General features: G+C 50.7%; 2 protein-coding genes across 13 annotated transcripts in view; both read left to right on the forward strand.

The window, feature by feature from the left end:
* Positions 1–2,170, forward strand: part of CAST (calpastatin) — a 50,122-nt gene extending 47,952 nt beyond the window's left edge. For 2 of the 3 annotated variants that reach the window (XM_039699181.1, XM_039699183.1), the window contains exons 28-30: positions 59–138; positions 1,252–1,318; positions 1,869–2,072. In XM_039699181.1, the coding sequence (XP_039555115.1) occupies positions 59–138; positions 1,252–1,309 (138 nt within the window). In that variant the 3' untranslated portion in view covers positions 1,310–1,318; positions 1,869–2,072. Of the gene's footprint in view, positions 1–58; positions 139–1,251; positions 1,319–1,868 lie in introns of all 3 variants that reach the window. The other variant, XM_039699182.1, reaches the window with a different exon arrangement.
* Positions 2,171–4,491: 2,321 nt separating this feature from the next.
* Positions 4,492–9,050, forward strand: LOC120497548 (M-phase inducer phosphatase 2-like). 10 transcript variants are annotated; one of them, XM_039699194.1, is made up of 12 exons: positions 4,492–5,047; positions 5,442–5,483; positions 5,967–6,216; positions 6,292–6,396; positions 6,643–6,741; positions 6,864–7,037; positions 7,159–7,254; positions 7,568–7,630; positions 7,739–7,837; positions 8,194–8,327; positions 8,419–8,530; positions 8,682–9,050. In XM_039699194.1, the coding sequence occupies exons 1-12, from the start codon at positions 4,968–4,970 to the stop codon at positions 8,805–8,807; spliced, it is 1,380 nt and encodes a 459-aa protein (XP_039555128.1). In that variant the 5' UTR covers positions 4,492–4,967; the 3' UTR covers positions 8,808–9,050. The 10 variants fall into 10 exon arrangements, with proteins under 10 accessions (XP_039555128.1, XP_039555124.1, XP_039555125.1 ...); XM_039699190.1 differs by having other exon boundaries at positions 5,967–6,003; positions 6,124–6,216; positions 6,643–7,254; XM_039699191.1 differs by having other exon boundaries at positions 5,967–6,003; positions 6,127–6,216; positions 6,643–7,254.
* Positions 9,051–17,896: the final 8,846 nt, after the last annotated feature.

Consider the following 17,896-nt stretch of genomic DNA (forward strand, 5'->3'; position numbering starts at 1 on the left):
AGCAGGAGCCACCGATGCTCTATTCTCCTTGTAACTGTAATTATTTTTTTCTTTGGAGTGTAGGACAAAAGTGGAAAGGAATCTACGACCACTAAACCAAGCTCAAAGGATAAAGGAAAGCCCAGAGACCCTAAAACGGTACAGACACATTTATTATACTATGGACAGGCATACAACAGGGGCAGCTGGATTTTGGACTTATATTATAGGGTTGTTATTTTGGGGAGAGGTTTTGTAAACTCTCTCTTTTGTTATTTTGAGATCCATTTTTGTAAACATGCACAGAGGAGAAAGGCCCCTTTCTATTTCAAGGGAAATTGGCAATAAACAGGGGCAAAAAATATGTACATTTCAGACAGAGTGTTGTTCTCTGAGGGGGGGCTTTGGGGGCATGCTCCACAGGTTCTCCTTCCCAGATTTGTAGATCTAAGGGTCCCATTTTGCCTGCCTGTAGCTGTCTCAGGCACAGGATCCCCACCACTTCTCTCATTTCTTGACAGTTTTGAGTAACAGCATCCAAAAGTGATTAAAAAGTACTCCTACAACCCCAGCCAGGCTCTCAAGTTACTAACATAATTATTTTTTAAATTAATGAAGACCCACATACTTTCATTAAAAAACTATGAATGAACATGGTGGGGAAAGGCAGGCAGCTGTTTCTATATTCAAAAACAGGGGTGAGAAGGGGAAGGTAAAAAGGGTTGCTTGGATTTTTTTTTTAATCCAGAAGTAGAGGAAGTTGATTCAGGTCAGGGTGAAGCTTGTTCCATCATATTGTTCTCACAGAGGATACGTGCAATAGATGCCTGAATCAGATGATTACATCTGCTCTGGGAATTTTACATTTCACATGTCAGTGATGGGATTTCTGGTTGTTGTTATTATTAAATCACCACAGGTGCCTTTTTTGAGACCCCAGAACTGATTTGCAGTTCTCAGTGTAAAACTGAGGGGTGTCCTTATCTCCTATTCAGGAGGACTTTCTGAGCTGTGGCCTGATCACTGGGGTGGATAAAAGGGAACAGGGAATAATGAGGTCAGGCACAACCCATTGTCTTAAAGAAAGCCATTGATGGTGAAAAGGTGAAAATATTCACACTCAGCACAAGTCACAAATACTCTTGTTAAATTATTGTATTTCAGTTGCAGTTTGTATTTATGTCTGAACTGTAATTCTGACGAGTGTCTTGTCACTGCCTGATTTCAGGTTTTAGCTTGGTTCACTTTCTCATTGTCTCATCCTCTCTTTAGGCAAAGGGACAGTCCTCCAGCAGCAAATCTGAGAAGCAGAAAGCAAGCTAAACGTTAACCTTACCAGGTGAGATTTCTTCTTCCCTGTTCCCTGGGCTACCACAAAGACAATTTCATGCTCGTGAGTTAAAGCTGAGTTTTGCTGGCAGTCCTTGAACCAAACCAAGACATGGTTAAAACTGCTGCTATGTCAAAATGCTTGGGATGACTTTGCACTTCAGGGTTCCCAGGCAGGAAAGTTTTTTTCACACCCCTTCAGTTTGTACAGTTTTGAAGTTTTTTTTAAGTTTTGGGGTTTTTTTGTTTTTGTTTTTTTTTTCTGAAGTTTTACAACTTCATGTTGCCAAACTCCTTTAGGCTGGTGGAATTCCAAGCATTCCAAGGTGTAACATGCTGCTTCCCTAAGACATTTTCACAGAGTAATGAGGATCAAGCACATCTCAGCTGGGGGTTTTGATCTTTGGGTATTGATCCTGTGTCACTACCTCTGCTCTGGATCCACCTGGAGGCTTAGTTCCCATAATTTCTCCCAGATTTACGTTGTGAGTTTTATTTCCAATTAACAGAGTATGAGCACTCTTGACTTTATTTTTTTGTTTTGTGTCTCCCCCCACCAGGATCCTGCTGCATCGTGTAAAATGTCTTCTTTCTGTGGGTGGATGATTATTCCTGAAGAACAAAAGCTGATGCCAAAAGCACATAGTTATTCTGGGTGGTTTTTGTACAGTGATACTTGCTGGACTTTTTCTCATCTTTTCTTTTTTTCCCAGTAGTAGACTCAGGTTTGTTTCTTTCCCCTAACAATTCAGTTTATTGACTCACATAGTCTGACTTTTTTGTCATTTCCTTCAGCATTCAGGGGGAAAGAATGCTTTCTATTTGCAGGAAATATATTGCACCAAAGAAGAGCTATGCAAAAAAAAAAAAAAAAAAAAAAAAAAAAAAAAAAAAAAATCAAAGGCTAAGTAGATAGTGAAGTGTTCAATAATACATTTTCCAAAAGGTTTCAGTTTGATCCAAGGTGAACAATGATTTAATTAAGGAAAAGGTAATTAAATGTCAGCTTTTTTGCTGACTTTGGCTTTAGACTGCAAGAAGTATTGTGTGTAAGAGTTCAGCTAAAGCCACCTAACTCCAGCCCCTGAGTTCAGACTGAGAATTAACAGAGATAACCTAAGTGGGATGTTTTAATTGAACTATTTTTCTGGTTGCTGAAAAGGAAAGAAGCAGTTTAACAAAAAAAAAAAAAAAAAAAAAAAGAAAGAGAAAAAATATCTGCAGACTTTTGCACATAATCTTCACATAGTGCCTGTAAATCTCTGAAGAGTTCATATGTGCTAGCATTTTTCAATGTTGCAGTGGATGCATTAAGTATTCTGGAATATAGTGAGCTTTAGTTACCCTCAGCTGGGCTGTGCAGCCTTCTGCTCAGGCCAGCTCCTGGTGGGAAGCTGCAGGCCAGCTGTGGGGTGGCTAAAGAGTGAGAAACTGGGGATTAGCCGCTTTTTCCAGCACGTCTGGACATCGAGCAGGTATCTGGGATGCTGCCTTTAGCAGTAGTTACAACACACTAGGGCAGGACTTTTTTTTTTTTATTAGTATCACCATTATTTCCAATTGTATCTGTACTGTTATCTCATAATTTCAGGAGTCTCCTGGACTGGACAAATTACAAATGTAACAGCTACCAACACAAAGGGGTGGGGAAGGGAAGGAAAGGAGGCGCGCGAGCCTCAGCAGCGATCAAAGCTCAGGTCCAGGGGCGGGCTCCTTTTTATCTTATTTTGCACTGTTTCTACTCCTCCTGTCCCTGGCGCTCCAGCAGGGAACAGAGGGATGGGGGCTGAAGGTGTTGCTGCAGGGAGCAGAGCCCCATTCCTGCTGTTCCAGGCGCCTCTCACGGGTCGGCTGCCGCAGCCCTGGGTGTGCCACCACCTCCGTGGGCTTTCCTCCTCCTCCTCCTCCTCCCTGCCCTGCAGAATGTCCTTCTGCACGTCCTGACCCTCGCACAGCCCTGCCGTGGGCTGGCACTGGCAGCAGGGCCCAGGGGGATGGTGCAGAGGCTGAAGTTGGGGATATTTAGACTCGTGACTGTACTTGCAGCCCGCACCGTGCCGCTCCAATAAAGTTTTTGAGGATGCACTGTGCCCTTCCTGGCTTTTCATTCATCACCGCTGCTGGCAGGCAGAAGGAAACCTAGAAATAATTTTTTAAAAAAAACCCCGCACAAACGCTGGCCTATTAAAATTGAATCAAACATTTCAGAAAAAAAAAATACCCCGCAAAACACAGAACTGCAGAATCAGCTAGGTTGGGAAAGGCCTTTGAGACATCAGGTCCAAGCTGTGACTGAACAGCAGCTTGTCAGCCACATCCAGCAGTTAAAAGCAGAAATGCCATTTACTGCTTGCAAAAAGAAATGACTGCACAACAGGGGACGAAAAAAGACTTTGCGGAAAAATCACCTGCAATTTGAGTTTTTGTCCAATTCCCCGTTAGGCTCTTAAAATGTTTTGAAAGCAGCAGTTGGCAGTACTTGAACAGCACAAAATGATGCAGAGCTTTCTCAGAATTCCTGATTTGTGTGTAAATATATGTATATATTAAAAAATACACGGAGTTTGCCGTGAGCAGGAGGAAGTGGTGCTTTCTGCAGGGTTGTGTCAGAGCTGCTGGCTCTCAGCACTGCGACAGGGTGCCTTCCAAACACCCACGGAGTGTTTTTTCACACCCTGTATCCAGTTTGTACAGTTTTGAAGTTTTTTGAAGTGTTTTTTTGTTTGTTTGGTTTTTTTTTAAGTTTTACAACTTCGTGTTGCTAAACTCCTTTAGGAGTTTGGGCAGGCTTGATCTGTATTTAGGAGAAAAGGGAGGCACAGTCCAACACTTGAGATTAGTTCTAGGTTATGATTTTTTTTTCCCCCCTCAGTCTTCACCTCTTAAAATTCCAACTGTTTGGGCACATCCATGAGGAAACTGAGGCTGGAACCACACAGGAAATAAACACCCAGGACTCAACAGCAAGGGCGAGCTTTCAAGAGGAAAGAAATCAAGTACCCTTAAGCACAGGTGGCAATTAACGGATTTTGCTTCAGTTTAACACAGAAATGAGACTTTTCAGCAGGGTAAACGGAGCAGGCCACACACACAGTGATGCCTTGAAAAACAGAAGCGCCACCACCACCACCACAAAAAAAAAAAAAAAAAAAAAAAAAAAAAAAAAAATTCAACCTTGCTTTCTCGCGACTGGACGTGGCCCTGGCTGTCAGGGCTGGGTGAAAAGCAGCACTCCGTTGCCCTGCAGGCGGCACACGACAGCCACCGAGCGTGGCGCCGGCAGTGACACGGCCCGGCCCCGCCGCGTGTGGGGAGAGCGCTGGCCACGCCCCTCTCCCCGTCGGCCACGCCCCCTCCCTCGCGCGGACCCCGCTTCGAAACCGCCCCCCGCCGGCTGCGGCTCCGCCCCCAAGCGCCCCGCGCAGCTCCCATTGGCCGGCGGCGTCGCCTCGCGCCCGCCGCGGCCTGCCATTGGCTGCGGGCGGCGCTGTTGTTGTTATTGCTGTTAGCGCTGTAAACAGGAGCGCAGTCGGCTGTGGGCGCTGGGCGCGTCGCGTCGTCTCACAGCAACACACGCCTCTCGCCCGTCGTCTACTTTCACCTCCCCGTGTCACCTCTTGTCCCCCGCCACTTTCCGGAGCTCCCTCCCTGCGCGGGCCATGTCCCTGCGCGGGCTGCCCGTGCCGCTGGCGGCCGTGTCGCCGCTGTCCTCGGCGGGCACGGCTGAGGGCCGGGACAGGTGAGGGGGCTTTGTCCGCCCGCCCCACGCGGGGCTCCCCACAGCCGCGGGGCCGTGCCCAAGGGCGCTTTTGGGACTCTTTTGGGATGGTTCGGCTCCTGCCCGCGGCAAGGAGGGGCTCAGGGCACCCGAGGCGCTGACGCTGTCCCGTCCCCACCGCCCGCAGGCACCGGGACCCCCCGAGCAGGGGGCACGGGGGGCCGCCCCTCCCGCGGCTGTGGCGCTCGGTGTCCCCCCATCCCCGGGGACAGCCCCTGTCCCTGTCCCGAGCAGCAGGGCCCCGGCTCAGCCTGGGGCTGTGACCCCCAGTCTGTGTCTGAGCTTGGCACCATGAGCTGCTTGGGCGGGGACGCGGGTGGAGCACCGATAAAACCCCTCTCTGCTCTCTCCACAGCTTCCAGAAAAGCATCGCGGAGTTTGGGAGAGCTCTCAAAGAGTACGTGGAGGGGCTCTGTCCCTTGCGGCAGGACATGACTGCCAGGCTGTTCCCGTCCCAAACTCAAAAACCCGGCTGTCCCCGTGCCCAGGCTGTCCCTGTCCCAGACCCAAAAGCCAGGCTGTCCCGGTGTCCGGGCTGTCCTTATCCCACACCCAAAAAGTCAGGCTGCTCCCGTGCCCGGGCTGTCCTTTTCCCAGACCCAAAAACCAGGCTGTCCCCGTGTCCGGGCTGTCCCTGTCTCAGACCCAAAAGCCAGGCTGTCCCCGTGTCCCTCCTGGAGTCCCACTCATGCCATTGATGTTTGCCCGGTGCCTGGAAGTGCCGTTGTCCCACGTCCCTTTGGGGAGCTGTGACAGCCCTTTAGCGGCCTTTCCCCACCCTGAGGACATAGGGGACGGAGGTGACAATGGCAGAGGGGTGGGACACAGCGATGCGGGACATCTGCAGTCATTCGATGCTTTCCTTTCCCGGCTCTTGCAGCAGGAAGCTCCTTCGCCGGAGGATCGGCTCCTTGCCGGTGAGTGCTGGAGCCTGTGCAGGGTCCTGCCGAGTCTCGGGCCGTGCCGGGACGGGGAGAATGGAGCCAAGAGAGGGGACGAGGCTGTGCAGCACCGCTCACCCCCTGGCTATCCCGCAGCAGTGCCAGCTGGAAGCCAGCCCCGTCCTGCAGGACATCTCCCAGCTCCAGGTGCGCAGGGACAGAAGGCGGCAGCGCCAGAGCGAGGATGAGGTGAGGGGCACGGCGAGAGCTGGGGGCGTCAGGGAGGGGGCACAGGGGTGCTGACGCCGTGTCCCCCCGCTGCAGGAGGGCTTTGTCCCCAGGAAGCTGCAGAGGCTGGGCCAGCGGAGCCGCGGGGCTGCCAGGAGGGACCTCCTTGCCAAGAGCCCATGCGGCACGCCAGAGCTGCTGGTGAGAGAGGCTGGAGCGCCCGGAGGAACCACGGCTGGGTGATCATGGGCCATCAAGTGGCATCTGCCGCTCTGCCTCTGCGGGAGGCGTGTGCATGTGGGAGATGGGCGGGCTGGGGGGTCACGGGCACCCCCTGACTTCAAAGCTGCGAGGATGGCCTTGGGCAAGGGATCCGTTCCTGCCTGGGGGTGGGAAGCAGCTGGCCGGGCTTGTCCCCTTCACCATCTCCTCTGCCTCCCCACCAAGTTCCCCCAGCTGCTGCCGTGGCAGGGTGATGCCACCGCGCCCCAGGGCATGGAGAAGCCGGTGACCACGCCAGTGATAAAGAAGGAGGAGGCAAAGCTGGTACGTGGCCACCTCTGGCAGTGCACGGAGCCCCACGGTCCCCCCTCCAAAGGGGGGTCTGGGGCCGGAGGTCCCTGGGGCGGGGGCAGGTTGGTGAGCAGCGGCGCGGGCTCTCCCCACAGCGTCCGGGCAAGCGCGGCCAGGGCCGGCAGCTCTTCCGCTCGCCCTCGGTGCCCGGCGGTGTCCCCGGGCCCGTCCCGAAGCGGGGACTTCCCTCGGACAGGGACAGCCCTGACAGTGCCAGGCGGCAGAGGAGGGTGGCCGGCAGCCCTGAGCAGGAGGCATCGCTGGAGCCGGTGGGTGATGGGGAAGGTGTGGGGGGAGAGGCAGCGTGTCCCTGGCAGGACAGTGCCACAGCCCGGCTGTGCCAGAGCCCCTGCTGACACCTGCGGGTGTCTCTGGTTGGTGCCTCCGCAGGGAGTGTGGCCGGAGCCTTGCAGGAATGCCCGGCTGGAGGAGGTCGAGAACCTGCTGGCCAGCGATGACCAGGAGCTCATTGGGGACTTCTCCAAGGTAGGGCCACGAGGATGGGGCAGCTCTGGGGCGCTGTCCCCGTTGTTCTGAGCAGGGGCCAGCATCAGAGCCCCGCAGTGCCGCCAAAGAGAGCCCAAAGCGAGCTGGTGGCCCTTGCTTGGGGACACGGGGCCTTGGGGCTGCAGCACCTGCAGGGGGTGAAGAGCCCCGTCACTGCTCCTCTGCTCCGTGCCACAGGCACGTCCATCTGTCCCTTCCCCGGCCACTGGGGGCTCCTGGGCTGGGGGGGACAGGTGCCACCCCCGGGAAGTGCCCCTGGGACGGCGATGAGCCCCAGGCTTTTCTCCTCCAGCCTCACCTCCTGCCGACGGTGGAGGGGAAGGACCCGGGCCTGAAGTACATCTCCCCTGGCACGGTAAGAGGACAGCGACCCTTCCGCAGCCCCCCCCGAGGGGTGGCCTGCCTGTCCCCGCCCCCGTGTGTCCCCCGTGTGTCCCCCGTTGGTGACCCGCTCCCCCCGCAGCTGGACAAGGTGCTGTCGAGGTGCTACAGCAGCTTCATCGAGAGCAGCGTCGTCGTGGACTGCCGGTACCCCTACGAGTACGAGGGCGGCCACGTCAAGGTCAGAGCCCCCGCGGGGCCCCGGGGCCGGGAGGAAGGGGGGTGTCCGAGGTGCTGACAATAGGGATTCAGGATCCCCCCGGGATCTGTTGAATACCCTCCGAGAGATTCAGCAACCCCTCCAAAGGGGAGGGAAGCACTCCAGAGCCCCTCTGAGATCCCGGAGGGACTGAGCAGCCCCTCCCCATGGAGGGTCCCGAGCCGCCCGGAGGGATGGAGCAGCCCCTGAGAAGCGCCAAGCCGCCCCCTCAAAGTGATTCCCAAGTGGAAAGAGGAGCATGAGGGTGGGGGCAGCATCCTGGAGAAATTGAAGCTGGAGGCAGAGGGGAAAAGGCGCCTCGTGTTCCTCCTCCCCAGGGCGCCGTCAACCTGCCGCTGCAGCAGGACGTGGAGAAATTCCTGCTGGAGCGTCCCATCGTGCCCCAGGACACCGGCAAGAGGGTGATCCTCATCTTCCACTGCGAATTCTCTGTTGAGCGGGGGCCCAGAATGTAAGCCAGGGCTCGGGGGGGGACACATCGGGGTGTGCCAGCCCCCCGATCCCCGCCGGGGGCTGATGCCGTGGGCTTTGCCCGGCCACAGGTGCAAATTCCTGCGGGAGAAGGATCGCTCCTGCCACGAGTACCCGCAGCTGCACTACCCCGAGCTCTACGTCTTGAAGGGGGGGTACCGCGAGTTCTTCTTCCAGTTCCCGGTGAGTCCCTGCCGGCGGCAGGAGGGCAGGAATTGGGGGGCACGGGGCAGTGGGGAGGGGCGGCTCTGCCTCCGAGAGGGGATCTCCGGGCTCCGGCTTTGTCCCGGGCCGGGGGCTGAGCCGCGAGGGCTGACGGAGCTGTGGGTTGCAGGGCCACTGCGAGCCCCGGGACTATCGGCCCATGGAGCACCCCGCGTTCAAGGAGGAGCTGCGCCAGTTCCGCGGACAGAGCCGGCGCGGCCGGCGGGCGCTCTTCGTCCGCGGGCGGGACCTGTGAGCCCCTCGGGGGAACGATGGAGCTGGGATGGCAGCAAGGATTCCCTTGGCTAGAGATGCACCTCGGCTTGGGCATATTTAGTGATATTTAGTGTTAGGACTGGGTCTCTGCGTTTGTTTATTGCTGTAATTTTTTTTGTCTATTATTTTTAATATTTTTGTGTTTATCGTTATGCATTTTTGGTGTAATTATTTGTTTGTTTATTGTTATAAATATTTCTGTGTTACTTGTTATAAATATTTTTGTGTTTATTGTTATAAATATTTTTGTGTTTGTCGTTAAATATTTTTGTGTTTATCGTCAAATATTTTTGTGTTTATTATCAAATATTTTATGTTTATTGTCATAAATATTTTTGTGTTTGTCATTAAATATGTTTGTGTTTACCATCAAATATTTTATGTTTACTGTTATAAATATTTTTGTGTTCATTGCTATGAAATTTTGATTATTGGTTATTTGGTATATTGGTATATTTGGTTAGGGGTACATTTGTTGTTTGCTCATTTTACATATTTCTGTGTGAACTGCTATGAATATTTTTTGTGTTAGTCTGTTGTTAGTGCCGTTTTTTCCAGTCTCTGTCAATAAACTCCCGTTGCAGGAGAACAAACGCGGCTCCCGAGCTCTCTCTGCCTGCCGGGGATGGCTGCCCAGGGACAAGGTGGCTGGGGCTGGGACAAATTTTGGCCCCTTGGCTGCCGTTCCTGCATGGTGGGCTGGCAGCAGTGTGGCCCCAGATCCCCATGGGATCCTCTTTCCTGGGCACGCTGGCTTGGCAGGAGCCCTGGGACACTTGGGGTGGCTGTGGGACACCCCCCAGGTTGGATATTCTCTTTTGTCAGGGCATCTCCTGAACTTTGCAGCACCCCCAGGGCTGGGACACCCATTCCTGAGGGGAGGCTGGGCTCAGTTGGACCCCCAGAACTGTGGCAGCCCAAATTTGGGGGTCAGGGCTTATCGGGGCACTCGGGGGCATCAACCCCTCAAATTCTGAGAAACAATTTCTAATGACCTGTTACCTGTTAAAATGGAGGAAAAAAATATCACAGCAAATTAACTTTATCTATAAAGGGCTGCCACAACAGTTTGGCTGTCACAGAATACATTCCTTCACTTGTGATTATGAAGGACTATTTATTTAATTGTTGATATCTTTTACATTTCCCTCAAAATGCTACAGATTCAGTAGACCCTCTGGTATCCATGGGACCTGCTTTGCTATGGGTCTATGTCATACTACAAAACACCAAACCTGACTCTTTCTCCAGGAGTCTTTATAGCCTGTGCTAAAGCTTCAGTGGGCTTTGGTGCTCCCCAGCTGCCCTAAAGTAATGATAATAATGTTATATCACTATGTAATTTTTCATTACAGAGAAGTGTTTAACACCACGAGAAATGGGAAATATAATCTACACTGCCACCCGTTGTGATGTGGCTGTGAAATACACAACGACTAAATAGCAAGTAAAACCAATGAGTATGATAATGCCTCACCATAACCCCATTTTAAACACTCTGCTGGGTAATTTTGACATGGAAGCAGCATGCCAGTAAATGCATATTCCCTGAAACTCACTGAGTGTTTATCTGAGCAGTGTCACAAAGAAGCCAGGAAGCAATTTTCATCGTGGGCTGCCAGCAAAAGGGATTTCCCTGCAGGGTGCTGTGCTCAGACCACTGCTGAAGAGCAAACTTTCTGTCTGGTACCCTTTTCCCAGCACAGCCAGGAGAGCATGGTTATGAAAGCCACCTGCAAAGGTTTTAGGCTGCCCACAGCTCCCCTCCTGGACCTGCAGCCACCCAGTGTTAGGCTCAGCTCTGTGAAATCCTCCATAAATAATTGCATTTGCTTCAACTTTGTGTGTGTTGACCCACACTTATTATTCTGGGACACTCCTGGCCTGCTTTTTACCCTACGCATGATCAAGAAACCAAACCAGACCTGCTCATTTTGCTGCAGATCCTTGCAAATTGAATTTTCTGAGGCTGCTGGATCTTACTAGCAGCTCAGAGCTCATTAGTGAATGTGTCCTAGCAGTGTACAACTGCTGCCCACAGCATGCATGGATACGTAGCAGCAGATTTGGAAGCCCCACAGCAATGGTGCTCCCACTGTTCCAACTGGAGGCTGAGTACAGCTCCCTGAAAGGAAATGGTGACCTTTTTTTCCTCCTCTGGTTTCCCCTGCCAGAGCACACAGCTCTTTTTTACATCTGTCCCAGGCCTCTAACAAACCAGCAAAGGGCAGTTAGTGTCCTGAGAGCCCATGACATGACCAGGAAAAATAATCCCAAGTCAGTCTCCAGTCTTCAAAGGCATTTCCTGGACCAGCTGCTGCTGGGGACAGCCCTGTTCTGAGTGAGCTGGGCTGTGTGGCTCAGTGCTCCTGCATGCAGGCAGCCCAGGAGTGCTGCCAGAAAAAGGAAGGATGGAAGAGAAGATTGTCTCCCAGCTATTCCCAGGCTCCTGTGTGACCAAACTGAAGCTGCTGCTCCCCAAGAGGTGGCAGAGAATCAGCCTTTGACACGAAGGTCATCTTCTGCCTGTTTCATTTACAGAAAGCATAGGACAGGGTCAGAACACCCATTTTCTGCTCCCCAGATTTCTGTTACCTTATCATGCCCAACCATGCTGTGGAGTTTTCTTCTTGCTGCCAATCTTTATCCCTGCAAGGTTTGGGAAGCTGAGGGGTGAGGTCCACCATCCACTGCTGCTCTTCTAAGAGGGCACACAAGAATACACAACACTGCCTTTGCAGAGGTGCAGAAATGCAACTTTCAGCCTTTTAGTAATCCTCTTCCTGTCCCCCAGGCTCACATACCCTGAATTTTGCTTTTTACCTTAACTCAGTCACTGTAGTCCTAATTTTTTATTTTCTTTGGACACACAGGAGGTCTTCATGCCACATGTAAAACTCAGTCTGGCCTTCTGCTGACACTTTCCTTCTCCATTATCTGCCTTAAGCCCCTTCTGTCCACAAACTCTCACCTAACCCTTGCTGGTTGTGCCTCCCTCTCTTTTCTGCTGCCCCATAATTCTCCAAGATCAATCCCATGGCCCCAGCCTTGCACACCATGTATGATCCACACCTCTCCTCCACCCAGACCTTCCCTCCGTGTCACTTCTCCTCCATCTCAGACCTGAGGTGTCACACAGCCACAGCTGCACACCCCAGCCCTGCTCCTGAAACCTGGGACAAAGCTCCTTGCCTTTCCACCTCTCTCTTTCTCTTTGTCGTTTGTCAAGCCAGATATAAAATCTGTCTGACTCACAGATTAAACATTACCTGGGGGAAAGGAAAAAAGAACGGAAACTGTCTCCAACTCTGGCTTGCCCTGATGGTGACATATATGGAAATCTCTGCCCTGCAAGATTGGTGGCCATGTTCTACTGCTATTTTGAGCTTTAATCTCCTTGCTTTTCTGCTGGCAACAGTGAAAGTGTGAGCGCTACTTCCTCCCACATCCCTGCTGCAGTTCCTCTCTCTGTGGAGGAAACCGGGGGTTCCACTCCCTACAAAATGCCTTGGTGGGATTTTCAACTGCTCTTGGCTCTGACCCCCTCAGCAGACAAAGGGGAGGGCAGTAAGGCACTTTCAAGTACCTTTAACCATATTACCTTAAAATTACTTCAGCAAGGACTCTCGTGTAGTGTGGGTTTGAACTTCACTCTTCAAGTACCATTAAAGTGGAAGTGGTAGATGCAGGGTCCCTTGTTAGCACTTCATTCTCCACAAGACAAGAAGAAATATAAATACAAGCAGCACTTTGTCTACGTTTCATTCAGAGGCCAAACCTGGACTCGGGTCTTGTGGTGATGTGGCAGAAGCCCTGGGATGCTGCAGGGCATGTCAAAGCCAACAGAAGTGCTTGCAAATTCACACCCTCCATCTCCCTGGCTTGTCTTTGTTCCTCAGACCTTTGACAAACTTGTCCAAACGTGCCCAACAACTTCTATTGACCTGAGCAAAACTGCAGCTACTTCTGAAGAGGACATGCCAGCTACCAGCCCAAAGCCCTGGAAAGCCACGAGCCAGCCTCAGCCCCAGTGGCCATGGCATTCCAGAAATTTTCTCTGTAGTACCCGATAATTATATGATGTCACATCTGATTAATTTCTAATAGCGGTTAGCATCTTTAGCAGCTCTCTGTTCCAAGATTCTCTCTTGTGAAGAGAGCTGCAGCCACCTAGAAGGATCGGGTAAAAACACTATTAAATATAAATGCCAGGCGGATTAAAGACTCGTTGTAATAGCTGTTAGCATCTTTCTTTAGCAGCTCTCTGTTCCAAGATTCAGCAGTCCTCTTGTGAAGAGAGTTGCAGCCACCTAGAAGGATCGGGTAAAAACACTATTAAATATAAATGCCCGGCGGATTAAAGACTCGTTCGGCCAGCAGAAACCAGGCTTTTCCAGCCAGGCATGGGCGAATCGCTTCTCCTCCGGCCGGGCAGGCTGAGGGGACGCAGTGCCATCAGCTGGGCGCTGGCAGCCACTGTCCAAGAGTTTTCCAGCCAGGAGGGGGGGCTGGATCATCCAGCAGCACTCCTCCCTGGAGAAGCTCCTTGCGCAAGCAGAGCCTGTGCCTGCCCGAGGCAAGGAGGGCAAACCACCACAAAACCAGGATTAGGAGCTCCTGAGCCTATTAAGAGGACAGCAGCTAATCCTTGCTGCAAAGGAGATTTAGGGGCCTTGTGTCCTGCAAGGTGCGCCAGCACTTATCACCTGGTTTGGGCTGGGATGGAGTGAGTTTTCTTCTGGGCTGCTGGACAGGGCTGTTTTGGCTCTGTGCTGAAAACAGTCTTGATAACCCAGGTGTTGGAACCCAGGGCACAGGGAATGTTTCTCTGCCTGTCCTGAGAAGTCCTGATCCCCAGGAGAACACTGCTCTTAACCTTCGTCCATGGAGAAAGCTTCCAAGACTTTGGGATGAATCGGGATATACGAGTGTGTGAAATCACAGGGTGAAAAACTTAGAGTTTTGGGGGTTTAGTATGGAGGTAGATAGAATACAAGATGGAGGATTTTGGGTGTTGTCTGATCTCCTTCTTGTTCTTCACCTACTCCATTTTCTGCACTGTTGCAAGCACCAAGTGATTGGTTAGAAAGAGCCTCAATGCAAATGTTGCATGACAGACAAATAACTAGTTATTAGTAGAAAGGTAGAAATAAAATATATTCTAAGAGTTAATTGGACAAAATAGTTTTAAGAGACCTTGAACCTGTGCATATTGGGACTTTTGGTGCCTTCTCCTTGTACACCAAATCTTGTGAGCAGAGAGCGTGCTGAACCATTGATAAGAGAAAAAATAAACAGCAACCTGAAGACGAAAAAAGCCAAAAGTCCCATCCGTCTCTCAATCCTGGCACAGAACTTTTTAGGGGTCTCCCCATCAGGGGGATCCTTGGGGAGGGTTTCTGCACCCAGGGATCTTTTTTTTTTTATTGCTGAAGAGGACTTGCCCAGCTTCTTCTCACACCACCCTGCCAGCGAGGGAATGCACAAGGATTTGGGAGGAGGCACAGCTGGGAGAGCTGATCCCAGCTGACCAGAGGGATATTCCAGACCATATGGTGTCGGGGTCAGCAAGCAGAGCTGCGGGGAGCAGGGGGAAGGGGGCATGTTTGGAGTGATGGCCTTTGTCTTCTAAAGCCACCTTGATGGAGCCTGGCTTTCCTGGGCATGGCTGGCACCTGCCTGCACACAGTGAATGAATTCCTTGCTTATCTTTCCTTGTGTGTGTGGTTTTTCCTTCCTTATTAAACTGTATTTATCTGATCCCATGAGTTTCATCACTTTTACCCTTTTAATTCTCTCCCCAGTCCTGTTGCAGGGACAGCGAGTGAGCAGTTGCTGGCTGAGGTTCAGTCTGTGACATCAGTGGAAGCTTTTGCCTCCTAGCAGCAGTCTGCCGTGGAGGCAGAAGCTCCTGCCCACAATTCTCTCTGGGACCTCTGGAAAAGAAATGGGAGGTCCATGTGACAAGCTGGAGAAACAGTATTCCTTAATTTTTAATGGCCAGAGGAGTGCAGCTGACTGTATAGCCCAGCAAAAGCACAGACAGCCTTGAAAACCTCATTAATTATGCTCCTTCTCTTCCACCACAACTGGCCTCTCCAGTGGAATATGCCAGCACATTTCTCCCTGAAGGGGAGAGCTCTTATTTTCTCTCCTCCTCTTACCTTCTGCTACATGAAAAAACCAGGCAGCTGCAGACCATTTTCCCCAGCTGTGCTTGCTATTATGCCAGGTTAAAAAACCCTCCCTTTCTCTTCTTTTCCCCTCTTTTTGTTACCTCTGCTCTTCTGCAGTTTATCCCCTCACTGCCTGCCTTCTTTCTGCTGCTGGCTGGCTGCAGGGCTTCTCAAAACTGGTTTTAAAATGTAAAGTGACTTCTGACTGTGTGGCTCTGAGCAAAGCCTTCACAGGCAGTGGCTAAGAAAATGTACTTATTTCCTGTCCTCTGAGGTGGGTCAAAGCTTGTTCCAATAGGTGCTTTGTCATGAGAGCAGCAACTTCAGAAACTGACAGAGCGATGTGATTTGAGGGACTCAGCTTCACAGATGGGTGACTCCTGACCAGTGTCCATGGAGTGAGTAATTTTGTTTCTTTCCAGCAGCCCTCATGAGTTCCTCTGGCTCTGCTTAACTTGAGCCATGTATGTGGGTATATCCTATTTATACAAATATTTCCTGTCTCCTAAGAGCTTCTCCCTCTCTCTGTCTCTCTCTCTCAGGGGTTGTTGAGGGAATTTTCCAGCCTCTGGGATGAACCACACTCCCACCACCCAGGTCTTTAACTGCTGGGACTGAAGCCATCTCACAGCACACAGTGAGAGAGGTCGGAAAAGAAAGAAATTCACAGTACTTAAGTGAAATTGAAGGCCAAACTCGACTGAGCTGGGTTCCTTTGAAACTTACCCAATGGAACCATTAGCAGGAAAATGAAATTCACAGCAGGGCAGTGTCCCAGCCATGGCACAAGCCTTGCTGTGCTACCAGAGCAGCACAGGGCAATGCATGGCATGAGCAGAACTCGTTTTACTGGGCTTGGCTATTCCCTTTTATCCCCACAGCTCATGAGGTTTAATGCCAGGCCAATTTCCAAGGATGGAGAATGTCTATTTTGTGTCAGTCCTGGCTAACATGGGCTCTGTACCACCTTGTGGCACTGGAGGGCTGTTTCCTGCAGGCTTGGATGCACCCAAAACATGCAGCACCTATTTCCTCTGCATCCACGTGCAGTTTTTGTTACCACTCTACTGATCTGAACAAGACTGTGACCCAGGCACAGCCCTGAGGGGCTCTGTGGTACCTCTGGTGCCGTGGCAGAAGTTTGTGTCTAAAGGGGACCACACTCTGACAAAGGAGCTGGCTTAAAAAACGGGTGTGAAATGGTGTGTGGTGCTCAAGGGAAAGTCATGCATGGTAGAAATATCCAGAGTGTGAACCTAGGGATATGGAAACAGGAAGTGGGAGAGGAAAGGAATGTGGATTTCAGCAGTCTAACTTACTAGTTCAGGTATGGCTCTCCTGGTCACTTCTTCTAGAATTTTTTTTAATTTTAAGAACACTTTGTTACCAGGAGCATGTACAGGTGTTTTCAACAGAAACACGCAAAAGTAACCTGCAAGGGGCAGGATGTTTATGTTCTCTGGAAGAGGCTGTGGTTCAACACCAGGACAGAAATAGCCTCCTCCAGGAGCTGCAGGGTTAATGTGGGACAGCCTGTCCTGCATCCACTCTTTTACCAGATAACTGTGCTTACAGGAATCAGCTTTCTACCCAAATAAACAGCATAAATTCCAAATCTCCAGTGTTGTGACTATCAAAGGAAGTGCTCCATACCACTTTTATTTTTTTAGCTTTTTTGCTGTTGTTGTGTTTGGGTTTTTTTTCTTTTTTTTGGTTTTGTTTTGTTGTTTTGGGATTTTTTGTTTTGTTTTGTTGGGGTTTTTTTGTGTGTGTTTTTTTTGTTTGTTTTTTTGGTTTTGTTTTTGCTTTTGTTTTTTGTTTGGTTGGTTTTTGGTTTTTAGGTTTTTTTTTTTCTTTCACTCAGAAATATCCAAACTTTGAACTCCAAGCTGCAGGGAGCAGGGGGCAGAGAGCTAGCACAGCCACTCTGCTACCTGGTACAGGATCAGGATGTGTCCTTAAAGGATCCAGACTCCCAAGCTTTTCTGTCACATTGATGATGTGAAGCTGTAGTTGAGGACAAAAAGATTTCATCCCACCCATCCTGATTTATGATGTATTCAGTGATGACTGTGGGTTTTACATCAATTTTTTTCCTCCCTCCTTGCAGTTCCACTGGAGACAGTTTTACCATTGACTTACGGTGCTTTAAATGATAAAAATACTATTTTTAAAGATTCAAGCCCTCATTTGACACCATGTTTATACTGGGCATGTAGGTAGCACTAAATGAAGAGCAATTCAAGGGTTTGTGGGGTTTTTTTTTTGTCTCATCCCACAAGTTTTCTCACTCTCACACTTCTGATTCTCTCCCCCATCCAGCTGGTGGGGCAGGGAGTGCGTGGCTGTGTGATGGTTGATTGCCAGGTGGGGTTAAAACTACAATATGTGTATAAAACTAGAAAGGCGGCGGATTTTAATGGGAATTCCAGGGGAGAAAAATCAGTTGCTCAAGTCTCGGGACACGTTTTACTTCCCTCTGTTTCTAATCGGAAATTACTGCTGAGAAAATCCACGGGGAATCAAAGCTCTGCTATACCAAGTATAGGTGCATAACAGGCAGTTCTTATCACAGAGCCGTGCTTGTGCGCAGATTTTAATTTTAAATCGGCGCAGAGCCTACTGTGGAAACAATAAAAGCAGATTTGACAGCCACAGCTTTCTCTGCGCGCACACAAATAAAACCTTCCTGTGTCTCCCTCAGAGCAAGGGCTGATTCAGGGAGCTGAGGGAAAGCCTGTTTTTCCCCTGCCCACAGCCACTTGTTCTTGCTCTGCTCTGAGAGAGGCAGCAGAAGCTGATCCTGGGCAGCAGGGGAACTTCCACAAATCTCGTTTTCTCGGGTTGTGACAGGAGCACTGCATCAATTACATCCAAAGGCGAACGATCCGTC

The sequence above is a fragment of the Passer montanus genome, unplaced genomic scaffold (assembly GCF_014805655.1).
Source record: "Passer montanus isolate IOZ18808 unplaced genomic scaffold, ASM1480565v1 scaffold130, whole genome shotgun sequence".
Taxonomy (NCBI): Eukaryota; Metazoa; Chordata; class Aves; order Passeriformes; family Passeridae; genus Passer; species Passer montanus.